Source organism: Oryctolagus cuniculus, chromosome 5 (genome assembly GCF_051225735.1).
Source record: "Oryctolagus cuniculus isolate XC-2025 breed Fujian yellow rabbit chromosome 5, ASM5122573v1, whole genome shotgun sequence".
Taxonomy (NCBI): Eukaryota; Metazoa; Chordata; class Mammalia; order Lagomorpha; family Leporidae; genus Oryctolagus; species Oryctolagus cuniculus.
In genome coordinates, this window is record NC_142871.1 from 44,988,239 (window position 1) to 45,011,259 (window position 23,021).

The 23,021-nt window shown below is 39.5% G+C and overlaps 1 protein-coding gene across 9 annotated transcripts in view; it reads right to left on the minus strand.

Moving 5' to 3' along the window:
* The window catches only part of NKAIN2 (sodium/potassium transporting ATPase interacting 2), a 1,166,031-nt gene that overhangs the window by 22,530 nt on the left and 1,120,480 nt on the right, over positions 1-23,021 (minus strand). For all 9 annotated transcript variants that reach the window (XR_011388540.2, XR_011388541.2, XR_011388542.2 and 6 more), the window contains one exon: positions 10,529-10,589. Coding sequence is in view for 2 of the 9 variants with exons in the window: in XM_089333709.1 (XP_089189835.1) it covers positions 10,529-10,589 (61 nt within the window). In the remaining 7 variants the exon portion in view is untranslated. The remainder of the gene's footprint in view (positions 1-10,528; positions 10,590-23,021) is intronic.

A 23,021-nucleotide genomic window follows, 5' to 3' on the forward strand; every position in this document is an offset into this window, starting at 1 on the left:
ACGACTATATGCCATTTGACAATTCCCGATGGGCAGAGATGAAAAAGGGATTGCTTGGGAGAGGCAATAGGAATGAGAGGTTTAGAGCCAACCTAAGTGCTGTCGCGCATTCAGTGTCATCCACTGATGATGGTGGATGGCTGTGTGCCCAGGTGCTTCCCTTTGTAACATCACTCTTGGGACTTCCTTTAACACCAGCTTCATTAGTTACAAAGGCAGCAATCCATAACCAATTTTCATTTTGTGTCAGGATTGCTCATGTATAAACTAGGCTCCTTTGTTAAAAACATTTGCAATTAATCCCATCAACAGACAAAAAAGGCAGATTTTTACACTGCCTGCTCCAGTCAACCCTGCTGGCTCTGAGGCCTGGCCACCATCTATTACATACTAAAAAATGATTTGAAATGCCTGCTTTGGCCCTAACCTAATTTTCAAGTGGTAATAGGCATGGGTTCCCAGAAGCACTCTATGCCTCTTGATAGTAACATCCTAATTTCCTTTCCTGGTAAATGTTTTAAATAAGATTTTAGCACCAAAGGAAATTAACCTTTAAATTAATAGTAATTATAAAATGCCATCACTGATTTTTGTCTCCAGCCTAATTACTTTCTATTATTTAAACAAACTGCACCTCCTGTGAGCTTTGTTTCTCTTTCATTCCCTGCCACATAATGGCAATGGATCACAGAGGAGGCCTCCCCCAGCATCTGCTGTTGGAACAGCCCCTAAATGTCACCTAGGGTACCAATGAAGCATTTGTCCTAAGCTTCCAATTATGAGGTGCTAGTTCAGTGGCTATGGGTCAAGCTTCCCCTCTTAGATGTTTCCAGTCTGCAGATGTAGTGGCTGTCCTTAGATAATTTTTCTTGGTCCTCCTCCTTTCAAGGAGGACATCACTAAGCCAACCTTCGGCTTACGGCAGGTTCCATTTCCCAAACTGAAACCCAGCTGGATGGAATGGTAAGATCATTTGCCTAAAGATTAACATTGAGTGTTGTCTTGTGTCTCTTGTTTGGAGAACTTTTAGAGACAGTTTGATTTCTTGAGCCAGTTCTTTATCATGTTGTTAGTTGTTCTTCGGAGATGTGACAAAGGCATTCCAGCAACTTCATTTTGTGAGCATGTATATTCACATCCTGGTGCTAAAAACAACCTATTTTCTCCCATTTCACTGCTTTCTTTCTCATACTATTGTCTATGTGAGTATAGAGAGGGATTGTGGAATGAATCTCACGACACACCCATTATAGATGGAAGAAGAAACATAATTGAAACAATAGATTTTTCCCAATCATTTCTGTAAACGTTGCCACTTTTTCTGTTTCTTTCATATGTTCTGGTTTTCTTTTCTATTGAAGGTGATTAAAACAACTTGAATGTTCTCCATCAACTGGATGACTTCAGTTTAATCTGCCAGAAATGGTTTCTGCATAAAATACCTCTCTTATTAACCCCAGTGAAAGGTCCTCCTTTGGTTATCTGAATATTGTCACCTCTGCATTGATTATTTTAGAAACAAAGCCTTGATTGTTTTAAATCAACAGAGGATAGAGAGTGAATTAATTTCTTTCCTCTCACATTTTGACTTGCAAACATTAGATTTACTTAAAGATAAAACATTGTGTGTGTAGGCATGAAAATCAATAAAGTAAAATAGAGGAGGTAGAAAAATAAAAGGGAGAAAACAAGAAGTGATTATTGAAAAATCAGACATCTCTGACTTGAATATCAAAAAATGGATAGCTCATATGTTTTCTCTTAAGTGAACACAAGAGGGAGCAGTTTAACAGTAGGTGAAAGTGAACATAACTGTGAGAGTGCTGTCACTCAGAGGAACTTGTCAGTGACAGGCAGGAGGCATATGTATATGTAGGTATCTATCTCAGCTGTTGATCACTTATTCAGTCTTTGTTTTTGTATGTGGGAGCACAAGACTTCCCCTTTCCTTCCATTAGTTTAGAAAATGACAAAAATCATTCTATTCTAATCAGTTATTCATTGATTTAGAATAAACTGAAGTCTAAAGAGGTATCACATTTCCCCAGAAGTTTTTATAAAGCTCAAAGAATATTTTTGGAAAGCTTATTGATCAATTCATGGACTTCCCAAATACTTACTATGTTCTTTCTGAGTTTTGGAATATGTTAGATGCTGAAGATACAAAAGGGAACAGACAGCTGTGGATCCTGATGGGATCCTTTAATAGTCTTTTCTCCTATCATCAGCCTGTACTGAATTTTATATCAGAAGCTTACGGATGAGCTCAATCTCTAGAAAAGTCATTTAATTTTTACAGATCTATAAAATTAAGTTGTTGAAATAGACCAGTAGGTAGCAGTTTTCTACCATTCAAACCTTCAAATCCACAGTTCAAAAGAAATCTTATACAGAATAAAATAATATACAATTAGATACATGCAGACCATCTGCGCTTTGTGGCAGGGTGGGGAGGTGTAAAAAGCACAAGGTGACATCTGTATTACTCTGGCTCCATTACTGTTCAGCAAAAGCACAGTTTGAGATTAGTTGCTTTCGAAATCTAGGCCTGTAGGCTTTAATAATGTGTGATCTTGTTTAGAGATGAGGGGGAAATGGTTAATTTTGGTTTTGTAGGAAGCTGGCAGATATGGGAAACATTATTTTACTCAGTTATTTTAAAATTCCTAAGGTAAAATAAAGGGATCATGAAAATATACTAACACTCTTTGATTGCTTGTGTATGACACTTGCTAAGCAAATAGACACATCCTTTTCACAATTCAACTTGGCACCCAAGAGCTTGGCACCTTTCTGCTGCCCTTTAGGTTGTATTGAAAGAGTGATTTGTAAATAATGGGGAAGCAAGCTCAGGTTACCAAACAGAATGTATAGCATTATCCTAAAAAACAGACAAGAATGATGGAGGGATGGGGATAGATATGGAATAGGAAGAAAGGCTAGAAAGAAGGAAGAAACCAGGGGTGGGATAGATGGAGACAGGAGGAAGTAGGGAAAAGGGAAAACCAGGAGATGTTAGTTGAGAATCAGAACTGAGAATTACAAAGTAATTTTAATTTTCTTTTTGTTTGTCTCTATTTTCTATACTTTCTTCAGTAAACCTACATTCCTTTATAAACAGGAAGAAGCATTTTTTAAGAGGAGACTATTCCTTCTTTTCCTTACATATATCCTCTCCATAGGTGAGGCTGTGTGATTGTGCTCAGAGAACTTCATTCAAACTCAATAATCTTGACAAACTAGAGAAATGAGTAAAACGCAGAGTGGAGTTCAATGCATAGAAGAACAGGCCAGCAGGCTTATGTGAAAAAAATCAAACAAAAATAATACAAAATTAATATCCTCAGAGAAGTGAATTTTTCTTTTCAAATGTGAGATTCTATCAGTCAGTTGTGCCTTTTATGCCAAGTCTAGTCAATTTTGGAGAGCTCAGGATAGACTTTTGTGCATTTGTCCTTGGCTGGTGGGTATGTGCATGTGTCTAACTCCAAGTTTAAATGTGGAGAATTCATTTCTCAATATTGCTTTCAAAAGGAGTCTCTTAGGATGTTACTGTTTAAATGACATTCCACAGCTTTCTCCAGCTGATTTCAGTATTTAATAATATTCGCAAAAGCATTGAGTCTCTTTTAGGAAGATTGTGACTACATTTGTTCCTTGGTATTCATGGGAGATTGGTTCCGGGACCACCCATTGCATATCAAAATCCACAGATGCTCAAGTCCTTTATGTGAAATGACAATTGTATTTGTGCTTAACCTATGCAAGTCCTCCTATATAATTTAAATTATCTCTAGATAACTTATAGTACCTGGAACAATGTAAATGCTATAAAAATTTGTAATATGGTTTTGTTTAGGGAGTAATGACAGGAAAAAATGTTGTACATGTTCAGTACAGATACAATGCTTTCTTTTTCCCAAATATTTTTGGTTGGCTGAGTCTGTGGATGCAGAACCTATAGATATAGAGGATAACTATACTTAGAAAAATGGACCCATTTGTCAGAAAACAGGCATTTAATATTAGCTTTGTTATTAAGGAAGAGATTTATAAGTAAACACCATAAAAATTTTAAAAGTCACATAATAATTTTCTTGGATTAGTGGTATTTTCTGTAGTTGCATGGCCTATGTTTAATGGTCACATCTAACAGGGCTAATGAAGCACAGAGGTAAATTCTGAGTTCTGTCACTCTGTATGGACATCGGACTATTGTACAGAAACATTGAGGATTAAGTGAGAGACAAGAGTTACATATCTAATAAGAGGCTCACCAGACCAGGAAACTGAACATTTTCTTTCTTTCACAGAATAATGTAAAAGAGAAAAAGTAGAGGGGAATAGAAAAGACTGGGGCCAGGAGGGAAGCACAGCATGGCTGGTGACAGGTGATTCCATGAGGAGCGCTTCCACAAAGAGCACAGCAGGGGCCGCTCCCCTGGAGGAAGCCTTTTCTCCTAAGGCATATGGCTGCCTTTTCAGCAACAAATATACAACAAATATCTGCCCCACTCAGATAAGGCTCAAGGGTCATGGCACACCGTCCAGAGCTCCCAGATTTCCTTCTGGTGAGGAACTGCCCCTCTGAAGGCAGATCAGCCCATAGCAGGAGACGCTGGTGGGGGACTCCTGCCTGAGGCAGTGAGTTTGGAGCTGAGTCAGCCAGTACCAAAGCCCAAAAGCCCCTTACCCATCAGCGTTTGATAGTTCAGTGAACCTGGGATAGCCCCATTCTGAGCCCCAGAGATATTTTCTGGTGTATGGGAATCTGTGTGTGTGTGTGTGTGTGTGTGTGTGTGTATACGAGGACATTTAAGTTTCTGAAAAATGGAATAAAAAATAAATTTATTTTCATAAAAATGTTTTGAAATCCATCCAAATATAGTTTTTTCGTAATACACATTTTCCACAAACTATTTGAAGGTCCCTTGTATTTGGATGTGGTGTGGTATAGACTGAATTGTCTCCCCATATCTATATGTTTGTTGAGAACCTAATCCCCAATGTCACTGCATTTGGAGATACAGCATTTATTTATTTATTTGCTTTAAAATATACTTAATTTATTTGAAATGCAGAAGACAGAGAGAAAGAAAGAGAGAAGAGAGAAAGAGAGGGAAAGATCTTCCATCTGCTGGTTTACTCCTCAAGCACCCATAACAGTCAAAGCTGAGCCAGGCTGAAGCCAGGAGCCATGAACTCAATCCAAGTCCCCCATGTGAGTGTCAGGGACTCAAGAACTTGAATGATTACTCTTGCCTCCCAGGGTCTGCATTAGCTGGAATCTGGAGTCAGGATCCAAGAGCTGGAGCCAGGAATTAAACCTAGGAATTCTGGTCTCTCAAGCAGTGACTTAACCCTCTGTGCCAAACATCTGCTAACCACAGAGAGAGCATTTAAAGAAGTAATGAAGGTTAAAAGAGGTCAAAAGGATATGACCAACAGGACTGGAGTCCTTATAACAAGAGGAAGAGGTGCACAGAAAAAATTGTGTGCAGACACAGCAAGAAGGTGCCATCTACAAGTCAAGGAAAGAAGCCTCAGGATAAACACACCTGCCAACACCTTGACCTTGGACATCCAGCCTCCAGGACTGTGTGAAAATAAGTTACTGCTCTGTAGTGTGTTGTGAAGGCAGCTTTACTGCGTAATACTCAGACATGGGAAAGAGCAACTACGTGCTCCTGTTGAGAGCTTTGTCACCTTGTGTTAGGCACAGCAGATGGCAGTGGTGCTCTGTGAGTTTGCACAAAGCTGTGGCTCGGGCTGAGCTAACTAAAGGGTCAGAGAAGAAAAACGTCAAGGTTTAAGTGTTTTCATTGGGAAAAACACTTTGCATGAAAGTGTCTGCTATGATCTGAATGTTTGTGTCTCTCTAAAATTCGTATGTTGAAACCTAATTGCTCATGTGATAGTGTTGAAAATGATGACAAAGGCATAAAAAAACAGGCCTTTAGGAGAGGATTAGGTCAGGAAGCAGAGCCCTTGTGGATGGGATTAGTACCTTCATAGAGGAGGACCCAGACAGCTGTCTTGCCCCTTCTACCATGCAAACACAGAGCGAGAAGATGCCATCTATCAGCCAGAAAAGGAGCTCTTACCACACACTTTACCTGGTTTTGGACTTTCCAGCCCACAGAACTTTGAGAAATAAGTTTCTGTTGTTCCTCAGTCACCATTTATGGTAGTTTGTTACAGCAGCCTATGTGGACTAAAATGGTGTCTATTTAAATATTAATCAAACTGGACTCTAGAAAAGTAAATCAAGGCATTAAATATGCATGCTGTCTAACTTTCTATTTCAGTGATGACATTGCTGTTTCATGGAGTCCATGTTTGGGTTTTGATCATGGAGCCTGACCAGTTTCCAAAGCTCCCTGGAGGTTTTGGCCTCTTTTCTCTGAAGTTCCCAGAGAGCACGTGCTGTGAGGCTGGATTGTCAGAAGGGAGAACCTAACTGGTTAGCATCACATTCAAGAATACTTTATTTGTCCAGTCCCCACATGTTGTTCCTATCTCCGCAGTCCTTTCTCAGGGCAGGTTATACAGCTACAACTATCCTCTGGCACTCAGGAGGCTCCTAGGAATGGAAACTTAACTAATTTGGCAATCAGGTGATTATCACATCCTGCCCCCACCATACCCCTATCAGAATGCTTCCTTGAAAATCCTAGCAGGTAAAAATATACGTTCATATAGAGATACCTCTGGTGCTGTGTATGCATCAACCTCTCCCATACATCAAGTCTTGCTCACTGCAAGCACTTTTATTTTTACCAAGACTTTTAAAAGATTAACATAATTAGAAATTTCAAACCTTTATTCCAGAAAATCGGAAATCAGATCTTTAGGCAGTGTTTGCAGGTAAACACTCAGGCAAATGACCAAAGTTAGTCAAAAGCCTTGTACCCAATGAATTCTCATAGTTGTCTGTCTTGGTGTGAAGGATCACAAGTAAATAAATCTAATTGAAAGTCATCATAGGCCATTGGACAGTGAAGCAGCCCACATGTGACTCTCCCACAAACTGTGGTCCAGTGAACAAATAAGGTAAATGTTAATTTACTTAAATATAAAGATGAAAAATAGTTCATATTTTTCCATTGAGCAATAGATCTTTCCCACCGGGTGATAGGCCTGAAATTAGAAAAATTGGTTAGGAGAAGTCTGTTTTGTGCTTTGGATTAGTGAAGGCAGATAAGAGGTAGTATGCACATATTTTGGAGTCTTTTGGAAAACATTTATTAGGTGCTTAAGAGAGAAACTTAATCTTCCAAAAGGTATTGATGGCTTTGGGTTCTCCTAGATTTATGTGACTTTGGCCAAAATTTGCTATAGGGAAGAATTCTCCAACATGAATTGCTTGGAACTCCAACTCTGGAATATGAAGATTTGCTTTGGGGGAAAAAGTCTTCTGGTTTCAAATATTTAGGAGCTTTGAATTATCCAGACTTTTAATTTCTATAAATCAGTGACTTCAACATCTACAAAATGGCTACTTGCTGTCCCCTAGTAAACACTGATTCACCCCTAAAAAATCTTGAGACTTTAGACAGGACTAAGCCAGTGAAGATGAATTTCTTGGGGACACCACTTTCAAATTCAGCCAGTTCTCAATCTGCCACCCTGGCCTCACCTATTCATAACAAAGATTCTGCTCTCCCCCTCTGCTTCATGATTGACCCTGGTGCTCTCCCTGTGTCCCTGCAAGACATGCTGTGTTCTCCCTTGGGATCTGGGAGTGTAACAAAACTGTGGAATGCTTTCTGATTCTTTTCTTTGATCTGGTCTGCTTTACTGTATCTTGTCCATGATAATACAGTTAAAACAAAACTGTGCATTAGAAATAATTGTAGATCCTTCTTTATTGCAGTACTCTCAGAGATGTTAGTAGGACAATGTGCATTCTAAACTTTCAGCATCACACATACCTGGCTTTGGAATGCTTTCTTGAGCAGTGTATCTTGTGGAACTAGCACTTCTGGAATCCTCTTTGAGAGGGACTATCTATCCTAGGAATAAACTGATTATCTGCTTTGGAGACCTGGTCCTTCAGTGAGGATTGTCTGAAGATAGAAATGCAATGGTATTGTGAAATGAAATCAAATGTTATCATCTAGGGAAAACTAAACTTTCTCATGAAAATTAACCTGTGGACTTTCCCTTCATCCACAATTTGGTACACAGACACTGACCATTAATATCTGAATGAACTTGCATAATCTGTGGAACTCATAGTCTTGAAATCCACTTTCCTTTTACCATTGATAATCTTGGACTAACTATTTTGTGCATAAGACACAGGTGCTTGCTAGGTACTATCTTTGGCATTAGGCACCTCAAAGTAAACCTGTTCAGGTTGAACTAATTATCATATCCACATTCTGCTTCCCACCAGCTGCATTTCCATTTACACTTTCACTCACATCAGACATCCTGGAACCCATCCATAGTCCATATGACAGGTCATGGTATGTCAAGTACTCATCCTTCCATTTCCAATACGGTCTTAGTCCATACTCTCATGGTCTCCTATCATAATCATTTTCATGATGTCCTTGCTGGTCACTTCCTAATCTTTTCCCCTCCCAAGTCTTTCCTTGAAACACAAGTGTGAGTTTTCTAAAGTACATTACTGATTATGTTACTCAGTATTTACAAACTACGTGCCTATTGATTTGTTACTGTACAATACAAAATGAAGCCCAAACTCCTTAATCTGTCATCACCCATTTTTATACCACCTTATCCATGCTTGCTTTTCCAATCTTCTCCGGGTGTCCACTTCTAGTACAGAATACAATTCAGTCACATTAATGTGGCTTCTCTGCCAAATTAACATGACAGGCTCTGATGTGTTTTCACCTTTTGCCTGAGATTACTTTTCTTCTTCACCAGCTACCAAATACATACTTTTTCATTTCTGAAGGCCAAGGTTAAGAATGTCCTTCTCTAAAAAACCTTTCCTGATTCCTTTCTTCTCCCACCCCTAAATACTGTACAGATTTTATTATGCAGGTTGAATATCTCTTATCTCAAATGCGTGGGACCAATACTATTTAGAACTTCAGATTTCAGAATTTTGCATATACAGAATAAGTTACATTGAGGGTGGGTCTCAGATCTAAACATGCAATTCACTTACATTTCAGATAATTTTATGCAATATTTTTAGGGCAATTGTGTTTTGACCGTGATCCATCACATTGAGTCTGGCATGGAATTTTCCACTTGTGGTGTCATGTAAATGTTTAGAAAGTTTAAGAATTTGGCAAATTTTGGGATTTGTATTTTCAGGTAAGGGATGCTCTACCCTTATCTGAAACATCGATTAGTTCACATACTAATGGCAAGTTCTGAAAGGCAAAAGATCATGTTATTGCTCATCTTTATATCTCCAAAACCTGACATTCCACTTGATATACTGAAAGTGTTTTGCAAATTCCCATTTAGTGAAGGGCTCACCATTTCCTTTTTAACAAAATAAGGTAAATTACATATTGTATATTCCTGCTTTTACATCATAGATGAATGGATGAAGCAATGCTTCTTTTAATCACTTGATACTACCTCTTTGTATTACTATGATAAGAAATGAAGAAGAAACATATATTTCTTCTTTTGATTTTCCTCCTCAAAACATTGTATAAAAGAGTAATGGGGTCTCATCTTCTTTTTCCTCCCACTGTTTCCAAAATCTAAGCTTTGTGAATATTTTTAGAAAACAAGAAAAAGGATTCCTAACTTTGATTCTTTCCTCAGACTAAGTACAGCTTCAAGGGAAATTATACATGACAGTACCAGAGCCTAGAGGTTCCTTCCCCATCCTATTTCAGATGCTTAGAGGCAAAGAAGGAATGAAAGCTTCTACCTGCCATGTTTGTGGGAGCAAAAGACAATGGAGCCACATTGAGGCTGGGGAAAGATGCCGCTGTCTGAACTTGGAGTCAGCCCACAGGACTGAGTGCTGAAGCTCTGACATAGAACTCTAGTGCTACTCTTTGTATCAAATTGCAGGAACAAAAAGGACAATTGAACATTTGGTTTTTCAGAGACAAATTTCTTGAATTGAACTGAAGTCAGTTCTTACAGGAATTTTAGGAACTATTACAAATTATTGATTTTTAAAATTTGTGGTCCTGGAAGAAACTCAATAGTCACGAATATCTAATAAAGAGGAAATAGTTTATAAAGAGGAAACAGTCATGTTAGCTACATCAAAAATCACTTCCATCTGCACTTTCCCTCTATATTCTCCCCTAGAATTGTTATAAGAGGAATCTTTTCAAATTATCTTTCAATGACAAGAAAGAATTATGCTTTCAATAGGTCCTTCTCCCATTCCTTCAATATGTTAGGTACTTTAAGGAAAAACACCATAGCCCAATGGCTACCAAAGGCTTTTTCCACATTATAATGATGTGATGTGATGAGGAATATTGTCTGATGAGTAGGAAGGTTAGCAGCAGGTGGTAAAGAGGAAGCTTTGAACTTGAAAGAAACAGAATAGAGCTTTAATACTCACAGCTGTCCTCTTCTTCAGTTATACATTTCACAACATAACAGGCGTAGATGAATCCTGCCAGCTGAAACAAAAAGAAATGCTTTAGACATCAGGCAAAGGAAACAGAACCAGACATCATTAGGAGAGTGACTTTGTGAAGACAGGCAGTTTGTGACCAAATTCAGGGCTCCAGAATGATCCATAAGACTGGATCTTAACTCCAGTGTGGATTCTTGATGCAAATGACGCCAGTTTGTCTCATAAGTACATTGCTCTGTGTTTCTCTGATTGGTGATTATGTGTAATTTTTTTCATTGTCAGGCAGTCTGAAACAAATTATGTCAAGTTCAGAAAAAGAAAAAAATTACAACCGTTCATTAAAGGTTTTAACATTTGCATTTGTGCCAATCAATTGCTATCTTGCTTTTCATTAGCTCAGAGCCCATGATTCTAAAATTGGACTCTCAATCATCAGAAAAATGCTCTAAGTGAGAAAGATGAAGATTCCATGGTGTGCTGTATGGACTCTCTAAGAAAACTCATTTACAGACTTGTAACCAGGGCCAAGGCATAGTGGATATAACAAAGACAACCTGTCACAGAGGAGTGATGAGGTGGATACCTGTAAGTAGTATCATCACAATGCATTGAATTCAGGATTGCACACACCACATCATTCTTTCTGAAATATACTACATATAGATCCCTATGGTCAATGGAGTCTCTGCCCACTGAAATTTATGCCTGTTAAAGAGCACAGCAAAGCCATTTGATACCTGTGCCTTCAGATTGAGTGCTTTTGTATAGTGTATGTTTAGGCAAAATTATAAACTCTAGTTGAAGGAAGCAAATCAACATACTTTCCTAATGAGTGGGAATTTTTTTTTTTTTGCAAAAACAACTCAGTTTAAGCAGAATCCTTAAAGCTATGTCTTCAGAATAATGATGGGGATTATTACTGATGACATTTCAGACAGGCATTAATCTGGCTGAGTATGGAGCCCACATATTCATATCTGGTGTGGGGAAGGGAACATTAGCAAAGGCTGCAGTTTTTAATCAGGCAGTAACACACAGCGGGAAAGGCATGGCCATGGTCAGCCTAATGAAGTTGTTTTTCATTAGGTGATAGATGATGGAGGTGAGGGGAACATTTTAAGTCAGAGGCTATACCAATACGTATTTAATAGGAGCAGAACTATTTGGAAACAGGGAGAACCCCAGGTGAAAGAAATGTTAGAAAATCTCTATTTGGATTTGAGGGAGAAAGCGTATTCTGGCAGGTTTCAGCCGTCTTCTAAAGAGAACTGGCATGGGAAAAGAGAGTGTTTTGGCTGGCGCCGCGGCTCACTAGGCTAATCCTCCGCCTTACGGCACCGGCACACCAGGTTCTAGTCCCGGTCGGGGCGCCGGATTCTGTCCCAGTTGCCCCTCTTCCAGGCCAGCTCTCTGCTGTGGCCAGGGAGTGCAGTGGAGGATGGCCCAAGTATTTGGGCCCTGCACCCCATGGGAGACCAGGATAAGTACATGGCTCCTGCCATCGGATCAGCACGGTGCGGCGGCCATTGGAGGGTGAACCAAAGGCAAAAGGAAGACCTTTCCCTCTGTCTCTCTCTCTCACTGTCCACTCTGCCTGTCTAAAAAAAATAAAAAGAGAGTGCTTTTACAGGGAGGACAGAAGAGGAAGCAGTAGTGGCCACATGTGAGGAATAACAGTTGGGGAAAATCATGTTCTTTGGTTTTCGTTTTTTGATCCCTGATGGGAGGGAATGGGTACCTCTTTCCCTCCTAGCCACCATGTATGGTACCTGAACCAGAAGAGATGACAGAGGACTAAGTAAGAATGACACTGATGATATATTAGAAGAGTTAGTTGTCTTTAAATAAATTTTTAAGAACTAAACTAGCATATTTCTCCTTGGGTTATTTGTTGCTATTGGCAATAAAATAGTGATAATAAGAACTAATTCTTTGAATCATCAGGATCATTGTTTTTCTTTGCATTTCAAAATCTATTTATGAGAGAGAGGGGGTGGGGGGAGAGAGAAAGGGAAAGAGAAAGAGAACTTCCATCTGCTGGGCCAATCCCCTAAAATACCGGAATTGGCTGGATGGGGTAGCTGGGATGGGTTAAGCTGAAACCAGGAGTCAGAATACAATTCAGCCCTCCCATATGGGTGGTAGGATCTCAAATCCTTGAGCCATCACTTGCTGTCTGTCAGGATCTGCATTAATGGGAAGCTGGAGTCCAGAGCTGGGTATGAAATCCGGGTACTTCAATGTGCAACCTGGGCATCACAACTGATGTCCAACTGATCTCCTAACCAGTATGCCAAATGCTTGCCCCTGGGATCATTGTTTTTATGGGATGTAGTTTTAGAATAGAGAGTTCTAGTTAAAAACCTGTGTCTTCTTTTTGCCTTGAGAAAGACTTTGTTTTTGTATTTATTTATTCAAAGAGAATATATTTCATTATTTCATATATACAATTTTAAGCACATAATTATACTTCCCAGCCACCCTCCCTCCTCCTCTGTTCCATTCCTTTTTTTCTTTTAATCTTTGTGGTAACATATTTTCAATTTACTTTATAATCCCAGTCTTAATCCTCCATTAAATAAAGAATTCAACAAGTAGAAGGTAGAAAGACCACTAATCTGTAGGAGTATGGACAAGGGCTATAAACAATAATTAAATTTCAAGATGTCAGTTTCACTGATGTGCATTGCTTTTTTCTGGTACTGTATATATTAGCTACCACAAATCTGAGAAAACACATGATGTGTGTCTTTTTGGGTTTGGAATATTTCTCTAAGCATAATGGTCTCCAGATGTCCATCAACTGATGACTGGATAAAGAGGAAAAAAATAAAATGTGGTATACATATAATGTGGAATACTACTCAGCCATAAAAAGAATGAAACTCTATCTTTAGCAATGATTTTGATTTCACCAAACAAAAGATTTTCATAAAACTTCTTAATTTTTTTCTAATCCATCACATCTATGAGAATGCCCTCTTCACTGAACGACCCAGTCTCATGGTCACCTTGTCACTGGTACTTGGATCTGGCTGTGGCTGGGTAAGAAACTGGGTTTGGTTAAGAATCCTGGGTACTGCTCGTAGTTCTACTCCTTCCTCTTCAGTAAATCCTTGCTGTACATGGCTAAATGTTACTGATGTATCACTAGTTTATCAATCTTTTTTTTTAAATTTAAATACTTGTTACTTTCCTAATCACAAACTTTTCTTTTGACTCTTACACACCACTGCATTATTTAGAAGTGAAAATCTTGCTAATAGGCATTAATAAATTCTGAAATTCAGGCAAACAAGTTTGAATTTCTCATTAAAGTGTCACTGATTCTAGTTTATTAAGTATACTGACCAAGAATGCAACAAAGGCATGGTATTCAGCTCACCAGTGATCTTTAATCCTCTTCAACTGCATTCTTTAACTCTCAGGGGAGTTCCTTTGATATAAAAGTAAATCTTGCTGCATTTCATTACAAAAGCTTGCTGATTAAGAGAACTTTAGCTTTTAAATTGATCACCTCTAAATACAAATGGAAATTTGTTTCCCCCAAATTAATCAAGATTCACAAACTCTGCTGTCTTCCAATTTCCCTATAACATATATCTTTCTAAATTCAACTTCTTGATAGCAATTTATAAAATTTACCTGCAGGAAAGGGGTTTCCAATTACTTCTAAAAATTCTGAGAACTTCCTATAATGTACAACTCTGCTAATTGCTATCCGGGTTACAAAGATGAATAAAACCAGAGTTTCTAAACCTTGGCCCCACTGGCATTTTAGATTAGGTAATTATTTGTTGTGAAGGCTGTGTTGCATTGTAGGATGATTAATCACTAACATCTTACAATTGAGACAATCAAAAACATCTTCAGACATTGTCTTCTGTCCCTTAACATTGCCCCTGGTTAGGGTTCCTGGTTTAGATACAGTCCTAGCCTTAAAGAATTTGTAATTTTATAGTAATACAAAAGATACAGACATAATTTGCAGCAGATTTAGGTTATATTGTCAGGAGGAAGGAAGAAAACTGTGTGTCTATAAAGTGACAAAGAGTAAACTGTTGCTTTCATGTGTAAATTCATTAATCTTTACCACCACCCTGGGAAGAATAAATATTATATATATTTTCACAGATAAGAGGAAAACATGGGACTTACTCTTCCAGAGTGAGATTATCAAGAGGGAAAGTAAGGATTGAGTTTAGATAACAGCCAGCAACTGCACCTGATGGGAATGTTGGGACCTTGTACAATGGTAAAGGAAATCAGAGCTAAGAAAGCAGATTTGGGCCAGAATCAGTGGGCTTCAAGTGTGTATCAAATTGAATATCTTACTGGGTCATTTTTTTACAGTGTGTTCAAGGAATACCCCTTGCAAGAATATGATTTTTTTTTCATAGAATGCAAATCCTTCCCAATGAGAAACTCAGCTTCCTTTCTAGCCTTTTTTCTAATCACTTTTCTATAAGAATTGATGCTAGCAGTCTTGCTGATTAAATCAGGCAAATGTACTCCTCTCTTCACTCATTTCTCCATTCTGACACCTTATCCTTCCCTTACCCATTCAGTCTCATACCTTGAAGAATCCCTAGTTATTTTTATTGCTTCCCTCCTGAGAACTGGCAGTCCATTTCTAATGTAGGTTGTAGGTTGACACTTTTCCTGATATGGACCTCAACAAATGGGAGGGCTATACGAAGAACAAAGAGGAGAGGTGGACAGGACATCTTCCAAATAATGTACTTCCAAATAATGAGCTGGAAAGATGTGTTCAGGGAGGAGGAAATGGCCCCAGGTCTGAAGAGTGTGGGTCACGTTACAGAGAGTCACGGTCACATGGCGAAGAGTGACTCATGTTATTATGGAAAATCTGAGTGCCAACAATTGAAATAAAATGGTTTTATTTTGTTCCTTATTTAAAGATGGCTAGAAAAATAATGAAAGATATGTGTGGCACAAAACTGCACAATTATCCATGTGTGGAAAAAACCCAAAATATTCCAGGTGTTTTAGCCTTTGGCTTTTTTTTTTTTTTTTTTTTTTTTTTTTTTTTGATAGGCAGAGTGGACAGTGAGAGAGAGAGACAGAGAGAAAGGTCTTCTTTTGCTGTTGGTTCACCCTCCAATGGCTGCTGCGGCCGGCGCATCCCGCTGATACGATGGCAGGAGCCAGGTGCTTCTCCTGGTCTCTGGGCCCAAGCACTTGGGCCATCCTCCACTGCATTCCCGGGCCATAGCAGAGAGCTGGCCTGGATAAGGGGCAACCGGGACAGAATCTGGTGCCCTGACCTGACCAGGACTAGAACCCAGGGTGCTGGCGCCGCAGGCGGAGGATTAGCCTGTTGAACCACGGTGCCGGTGCCTTTGGCTTTTAACGCAGAGCTAAGTCTTAAGTTATTCAACTTTTCCCCTTCATATATATAGAATATGTTTTGTTCTCTTCTAATTCACCTGGTGAGGAATTACCTGCCATCTTGATATCATTACTGACGGAAAAGAAATGATGTGTTCTCTGTAACTAAATCAGTTTAAAACTCTTTTTTGTATTCACAAGCCACATTGTGAATATATGTCCCAGAAATGCTCTCAGAAGCTAAGAGATAAAAGGAAATTGAAGTCTTTTTGTAACGTGTCTAAAAAGATTTAATTGTAATCTAAAAAGTAGCAACCTTGGTATTTAAATTATTATATTTCAAACTTTTGTTTCTAGGGAGTTGGAATAGTACAACTGAAAACCCTGGACCCTAAATGTATGATGCTGTGTACTGAATAGGACTTGGCTCTCCAACTCACGGAGATGTTTACATTGTGGAGTCTTATGTCAATAGTTGATGAATTGAGGCTGGAGTCTTGACCTAATAACGGCTTCTGAGAGGAGGGTCAGGTAAAAGTCTTTAGGTCACTGAGGGATTAACCTTAGAAAGTAGTTCTCAGAGGCGGATTAGTGGCCTAGCTTCTCTCTGCTTCGTGGCTCAACATGTGCTTGTTCCTCCACACCTGCTCCACCAATGCCATCATCCATTAGACGATAGCCTAAGGGACCACTTGATCCTTAACTATGACCCTCCAAATTGTATGTAAAACAAACCCTTCCCTTCCCCAGAAGCTCCTCTCAGGTATTTAGTTGAAGCATTGAAAAGCTGACTGCTAAAGAAAACTGGTACCTACAGTGAGGTCATTGCTAATAACTACACCCAAAGATATGAGGGAACCTTTAGAAGTGATTCACCAGAAACTGTTGGAAGATTTTGCACCAGCAGGCCATAGAAAGCTTAGAATGCTGTAAGGTGAGCATTACGTGAGTTTCTGAAGAGGGCTCAGAAGACTAGAATGCTGGGAGGAATGCATCCAGGTTACATGGTGGCAAATAACATGCCTTTTTGAAAATTTTTATTTAAGCTATACAAGTTTCATTTATTTCATATACAGAAATTTAGGAATATAGTGACACTTCCCCCTTACCTTCCCTTCTGCCCAGGCTACAACCTTTCCTCCTCCTCCCTTTCCTATTCCTTCTCTTAATTTTTACCTAGATCTATTTTGAGGTTATATTATACTAATAAGATTAACCCTACACTAATTAAAATAGTTCAACAAATAGTATGAAGGTAAAAAAAAATAAAATAAAACACTGTTCCTCTATGGAAGAGACAAGGGTGGTAACAATCATTGAATCTCAAAGTGTCTATTTCATTCCAAATCATTATATTTCAGGCACTCTATTAGTTACTTTGGATCAGGGAAAACATAGGATATCTGTTTTTTTGGGACTGGTTTATTCCACTAAGTATATATTGCATGTCCATCTTGTTACAAAAGACAGGATTCTTTTTTTTTTTTTTAACTGCTGAGTGGTATTCCATGGTGTGTGTGTGTGTGTGTATATATATATATATATATATATATATATATATACATAATTTCTTTATCCAGTCAATAGTTGATGGGCATCTGGGTTGATTCTATCTTAGCTATTGTGAATTGTGTTGCAATGAACATGGGGGTACAAATAACTCTTTCAGATGTTGATTTCTTTTGGTTTTGGTAAATTCCTAGGAGTAGGATGGCTAGATCATATGGTAGGTATATATTCAGATTTCTGAGGTATCTCCACACTGTCTTCCACAGTGGCTGCACCAGTCTACATTCCCACCAACAGTGGACCAGGGTACCTTTTTCCTCACATCCTCGCCAGCATATGTCATTTGTCAATTTCTGTATGTGAGCCATTCTAACTGGAGTGAGGTGAAACTTCATTGTAGTTTTGATTTTTCATTTCCCTGAGGGCTAGTTATCCTGAGCATTTTTTTTTGTTTTTATTTATTTGAAAAACAGAGTTATAGAGAAACAGAGAGAGGTCTTCTACTCACTGATTCACTCCCCAAATGGCTAGAGGTGGGCCAGGCTGAAGCAAGGATCCAGGAGCCTCTTCTGGGTCTCCCAATTGGGTACAGAGGCCAGAACACTTGGGCAAGATGCTACTGCTTTCCTAGGTGCATTAGCAGGGAGATAGATTGGAAGTGGAACAGCTGGGACTTGAATAAGCACCATATGGGGTGCTGGCACTATAGGCCACCCACTGTACACAACACTGGCTCCCTGAAACTGGCTTTTAAATATCTATGTCCTGAGACCCCTTTGGAGGCTGAACTTAAAGATGATGCACTAGTTTGTTTGATGGAGGAGATTTCAAGGTAGCAAAGTGTTCAGGCTATGATGTGTTATTGGCCACTGTTGTTGAGTTTTATAGAGAAAATGAGGTCCAAAAGTGAGCAGAGAAGAAATGTCGGGAAAATTTGCAGCCTGGCCAGGGACGGAAGAAAGAGAAAGCTTGCTGAGGAAAGGAAAGTGAAGTGGGGAAATCATTTACTGATGAGATTAAAAGGAAGCAATGTGTCAATGGGCAAGATTGCAAGAAAGACCCTGAGGGCAGAAATCATACAGAAAGGCCCTTTCATCACAGTCCTATCAGAGGACAGCAGAACAGATTTGTTCCAAAGATTTTACAGCAGGAAGGAGCCCTGGAGTGCCACAGTCAACCAGGACCAGCCCTGGATTGTGGCTTGCCCTTGTTCTTGCCAGACTTTGGCATTGTCCCCATGTTGCCAGTTTTGCAAGCTTACAGAATGCAAGAATTACTGGATCATGGCAGCTTCCATAAAGATTTCAAAGGAAAACTTGGGAGGCCAGGCACAGTTCTACTATGAGGCTGGAGTTCCTGAAAGAATACTAGGTAGTGAAACTATGAGAGTAAAACTGCAGAGGATACCCTAGAAAAAGGGAGATGCCAGCAACATGAGACACTTGCCATGAAAAACTGCAAAGTGTGCCAAATTAGCCTTCTAAAACACAGACAATCGTGTGTTGTCTCAGAAAGCATCCATGTGGACAAAAATCAACAGAGCTGTGGCAGCATGGATGCCTCCATTTGTATTTCCAAGGAAATTTTGGATAATCTGGGAACCCAGACAGAAATTGGTGCCAGGGGTGGAGTCACTGCAAGGATTCTTCCCCAGGGCAATGCTGGGTCTAAATATGGGGTCAGAGAGTCACCACAAGCACAACGCCCAGTGGATCTGCAGAATCAAGACTCCCACCGTGAGGACTGAAGCTTGGGTTGCAAGCAGCAAAGCGTGTGTGCCCAACCTCTTAGGAAGAGAGCCTCCAACACAATGTGCTCAGGATGCCACATTTGGAGCCTTAGGCCATAATGTTTGTCCTGCTGGATTTTGGTCTTGCTTTGGCTCTATTAATTCAAGTTCCTTGTTTTTCCTGTTTGGAATGGAAATGTATAACCAGTGCCTGTTCTGCTATTATATCAAATAAGTAAATTACATGCTTTTGATTGTACAGGGGTTTACAGCTAAGAGAGTTTGCTTTGTCTTTGATGAGATTATGGACTATGGGCTTTTAAAGAAATTAGTGTTGGATCAGGTTAAAACTTTGGGACTTTGGGGATGGAATGATTGTGTGTTGTATACGAGGAAACCATGTTTTGAGGAGTCAGGATACAATGTTATGGATTGAATGGAACATGCTTCCTCAAGCTCATGCAGATTTTTAAACTCCAAAGTCTTATGTTAATGGTTGGTGGGTTAAAAGTGATTTTATTGAATTATGGCATCTGAGATCTGGGCCTGGGGGGAAAACTTTAGGGCACTGGGGACTTGTCCTCAGAAGGTAGTTGTCACAGGAGAGTTGGTTATTTAAGCCAAATTTGGCCTTGGCCTACCTTCTCTCCCTGTTTCCTGGCTCATCATGTAATCATTTCTCTATAGCAGTTCCACTGTTGCCAACCTCCATCAGATGCCAAACTAATGGGGTTGTCTGATTCTGAACATTGAACTTCCAAAGCATGAGTCAAAATAAATGTTCTCCTTTCCAAGAAGCTCCTCTCAGGTATTTTAAAGAAAAGAAAACTGACTGATACAAATTACAAACCTAAGAAGACTTTGCAAGGTGGAAAGAAGGCAGAATAGCTAGGGACCTGAGGACCCAAGTAAAAATACGGGTGAATCTCCTGATTTATTTATTTATTTATTTATTTATTTATGTCTGTCTGTCTGTCTGTCTCATATATGCCATTTTGGAGCAGAAGCAACCCACAATCCAGAAATGCCAATGGGCTCTCTCTAGCCAAGAATAGGAAAAGAAGAAGACTTTTTTAAGTATTTTTTTTAATTTTTAAAAAAATTTTTCGACAGGCAGAGTGGACAGCGAGAGATAGAGACAGAGAGAAAGGTCTTCTTTTGCTGTTGGTTCACCCTCCAATGGCCGCCGCAGCCGGTGTGCTGCGGCCGGCGCACCGCGCTGATTCGAAGGCAGGAGCCAGGTGCTTCTCCTGGTCTCCTATGCGGGTGCAGGGCCCAAGGACTTGGGCCATCCTCCACTGCACTCCTGGGCCACAGCAGAGAGCTGGCCTGGAAGAGGGGCAACCGGGACTGAATCTGGCACCCCAGGAAAGAAGAAGACTTAAGACATCAATGTTTCTTCTTCAGCCAATATAACAGGAAGAAAAATAAACAAAACTGTAGTTCCTCTCCCCAACCACAGCAGCAAAGGCTGAGGATCCATGGTTTTGCCCCTGACCAAGTTATGGTGTCTAAATAGCAAACTGGAAGTCTGGGCTTATATTTCTGCTGGAAAGTAGGACGACTCTCCCTATCCAGCCAGCCCCAGAACTGGTGGAGGCCACCTGAGAAATCTAGGTTGTATCCTCACTCTGTAGTAATGAGTACCCTCCTCCTTTCCACTGGTGTGATGGCAGAGGACTCCTAGGGAAAAATTAGTGATGAGGGTAATCCTCTTCTCCTTTGCTCTTACTGAATGCCACCTGGGAGCAGCACTAAGGCACTCTTACCCCTCTCAGCCAAGTGGTATCAATGAGGAGTTACTGGGGAACAGCAGCTATGGCAAAACCTTTCTGCTTTGAGTGTCAATGGAAGCTGAGTGGAGAGTGTGGACTCCGGCCCCCTCTGACAGAAATAAGTCAGCTTCCCTCCTTCTGCCAAATTGGTATCGAAAGAGTCAATGGAAACAGAAGGTTGAATTAAATTCCAGCATCTCATCACTTAATACCCCGAATGTCCATGTTTCAATAAAAATTACTCATCAAATTGAGAATGAAGAGGATCTCAAACATAATGTAAAAGACAACCAATGAATTCTAACACAAAAGTGATGGACATGTTAGAATTATATGGCAAACATTTTAAAGTAGTTATTTGTAAAAACGCTTCAATAAGCAATCATGAACACACTTGAAATAAATGGAAGAAATAAAGTCTCATCAAAAAAGATAAAATATATAAGGAAGAACCAAACTGAAAATTTATGACTGAAAAATGCAATAATCAACATAAAAAAACTCAACTGAAGAGTGGAGGAGACAGGAAAGAAGGAACCAGTGAACTTGAAGACAGAACAGTAGAAATTCCCTACTCTAGCCAGCAGAGGAAAACTAGACTGAAAAACATGAAGAGAGCCCCAGGAACCGTTGGGGCAATCACAAACTGTCTAATATTAGTGTCATTTGAGTTCCAAAAGCAAAGACGGACAGAGCAGCACTGATAAATGGTCAAGGGAGGAGGGGGATGGAGAGGGGTTGGATAACAGATATCAAAACATGGTTACAAAGAAGGAATAAATTCTAGTGTTCTATAGCACAGTGGGATGATTATAGTGCACACTGATTGAGTACATTTCATAGTAACATGTTATATTTTCAAAGAATGAATGAGGAGAGGAACTCAGTCTCTAAGTGCGGAGGGATGATGGGAAGAAGGAAATGTGGATTGCTTTGATTTGATTAATACACATTGCTTATATTTGTTTACATGTCACACTATATCCCATGGATATGCACAATAGCTGAGTATAATCAAAAGTTTTAAAATATGTTTAAGGAGATGGAAATGCTAACTAACTTGATCTAATTTTCACCTATTGAATTCATATATTGAATTGTCACACTGTACCCCATAAATATATACAATTTAAGTAATTTTAAACAAAAAATGATGGAAAATCTCCTAAATTGGACAAAAGACATAAACTTATAAATTTAAGAAAGTGAGTGGGCCTCAGATGAATAATTCCAAAGAAACTCACACCAAGATACATGGCAGTCAAACTTTGGAAAACAAAGAAAAAAGTCATGAAAGCAGAAGTAAGGAAGCATTTGTACAGAGCCATTCTGCAAAAAAAAAAAAAAAAAAAAAAAAAAAAAAAAAAAAAAAAAGTTTAGAGGTTTCTTGATAAACTAAACATGGAACTATCATGTGACCCAGCAATTGCACTCCTGGGCATTGATCCCAGAGAAGTAAAGACATGCTGACACAAAAGCCTGTGCACAAATGTTTACAGCAACTTTGCTCCTAGCAGCCCCAGACTGGACAAAACTCAAGGTCCTTTAGTTGGTAAATTGTTAAAGAAACTGTGGTGCATTCATACCACAAAACAATACTCAGCAACAGAAAAACTATCGATACATGCAACAACAAACATGAATTTCCATAGAATAGTGCTTAGTGAAAAAGCAACCACAAAAGGTTAAATATTGGCTGGTGCCGGTGGCACTGGCACCCCAAATTCTAGTCCCAGTCGAGGTGCTGGATTCTGTCCTGGATGCTCCTCTTGCAGTCTAGCTCTCTGCTGTGGCCCAGGAAGGCTGTGGAGGATGGCCCAAGTGCATGGGCCCTGCGTTCTCATGGGAGACCAGGAGGAGGCGCCTGGCTCCTGGCTTCGGATCAGCGAAGTGTGCCAGTCATAGCAGCCATTTGGAGGGTGAACCAATGGAAGGAAGACCTTTCTCTCTGTCTCTGTCTCTCTCTCTCTCTCTCTCTCTCACTGTCTAACTCTGCCTGTCAAAAAAAAAAGGTTAAATATTATATGATTATGTTTATGTGGCATTCTTGACATGATGAAATTATAGAAATGGAGAGCAAATTAGTGATTGCCAGGGAGAAAAGATGGTT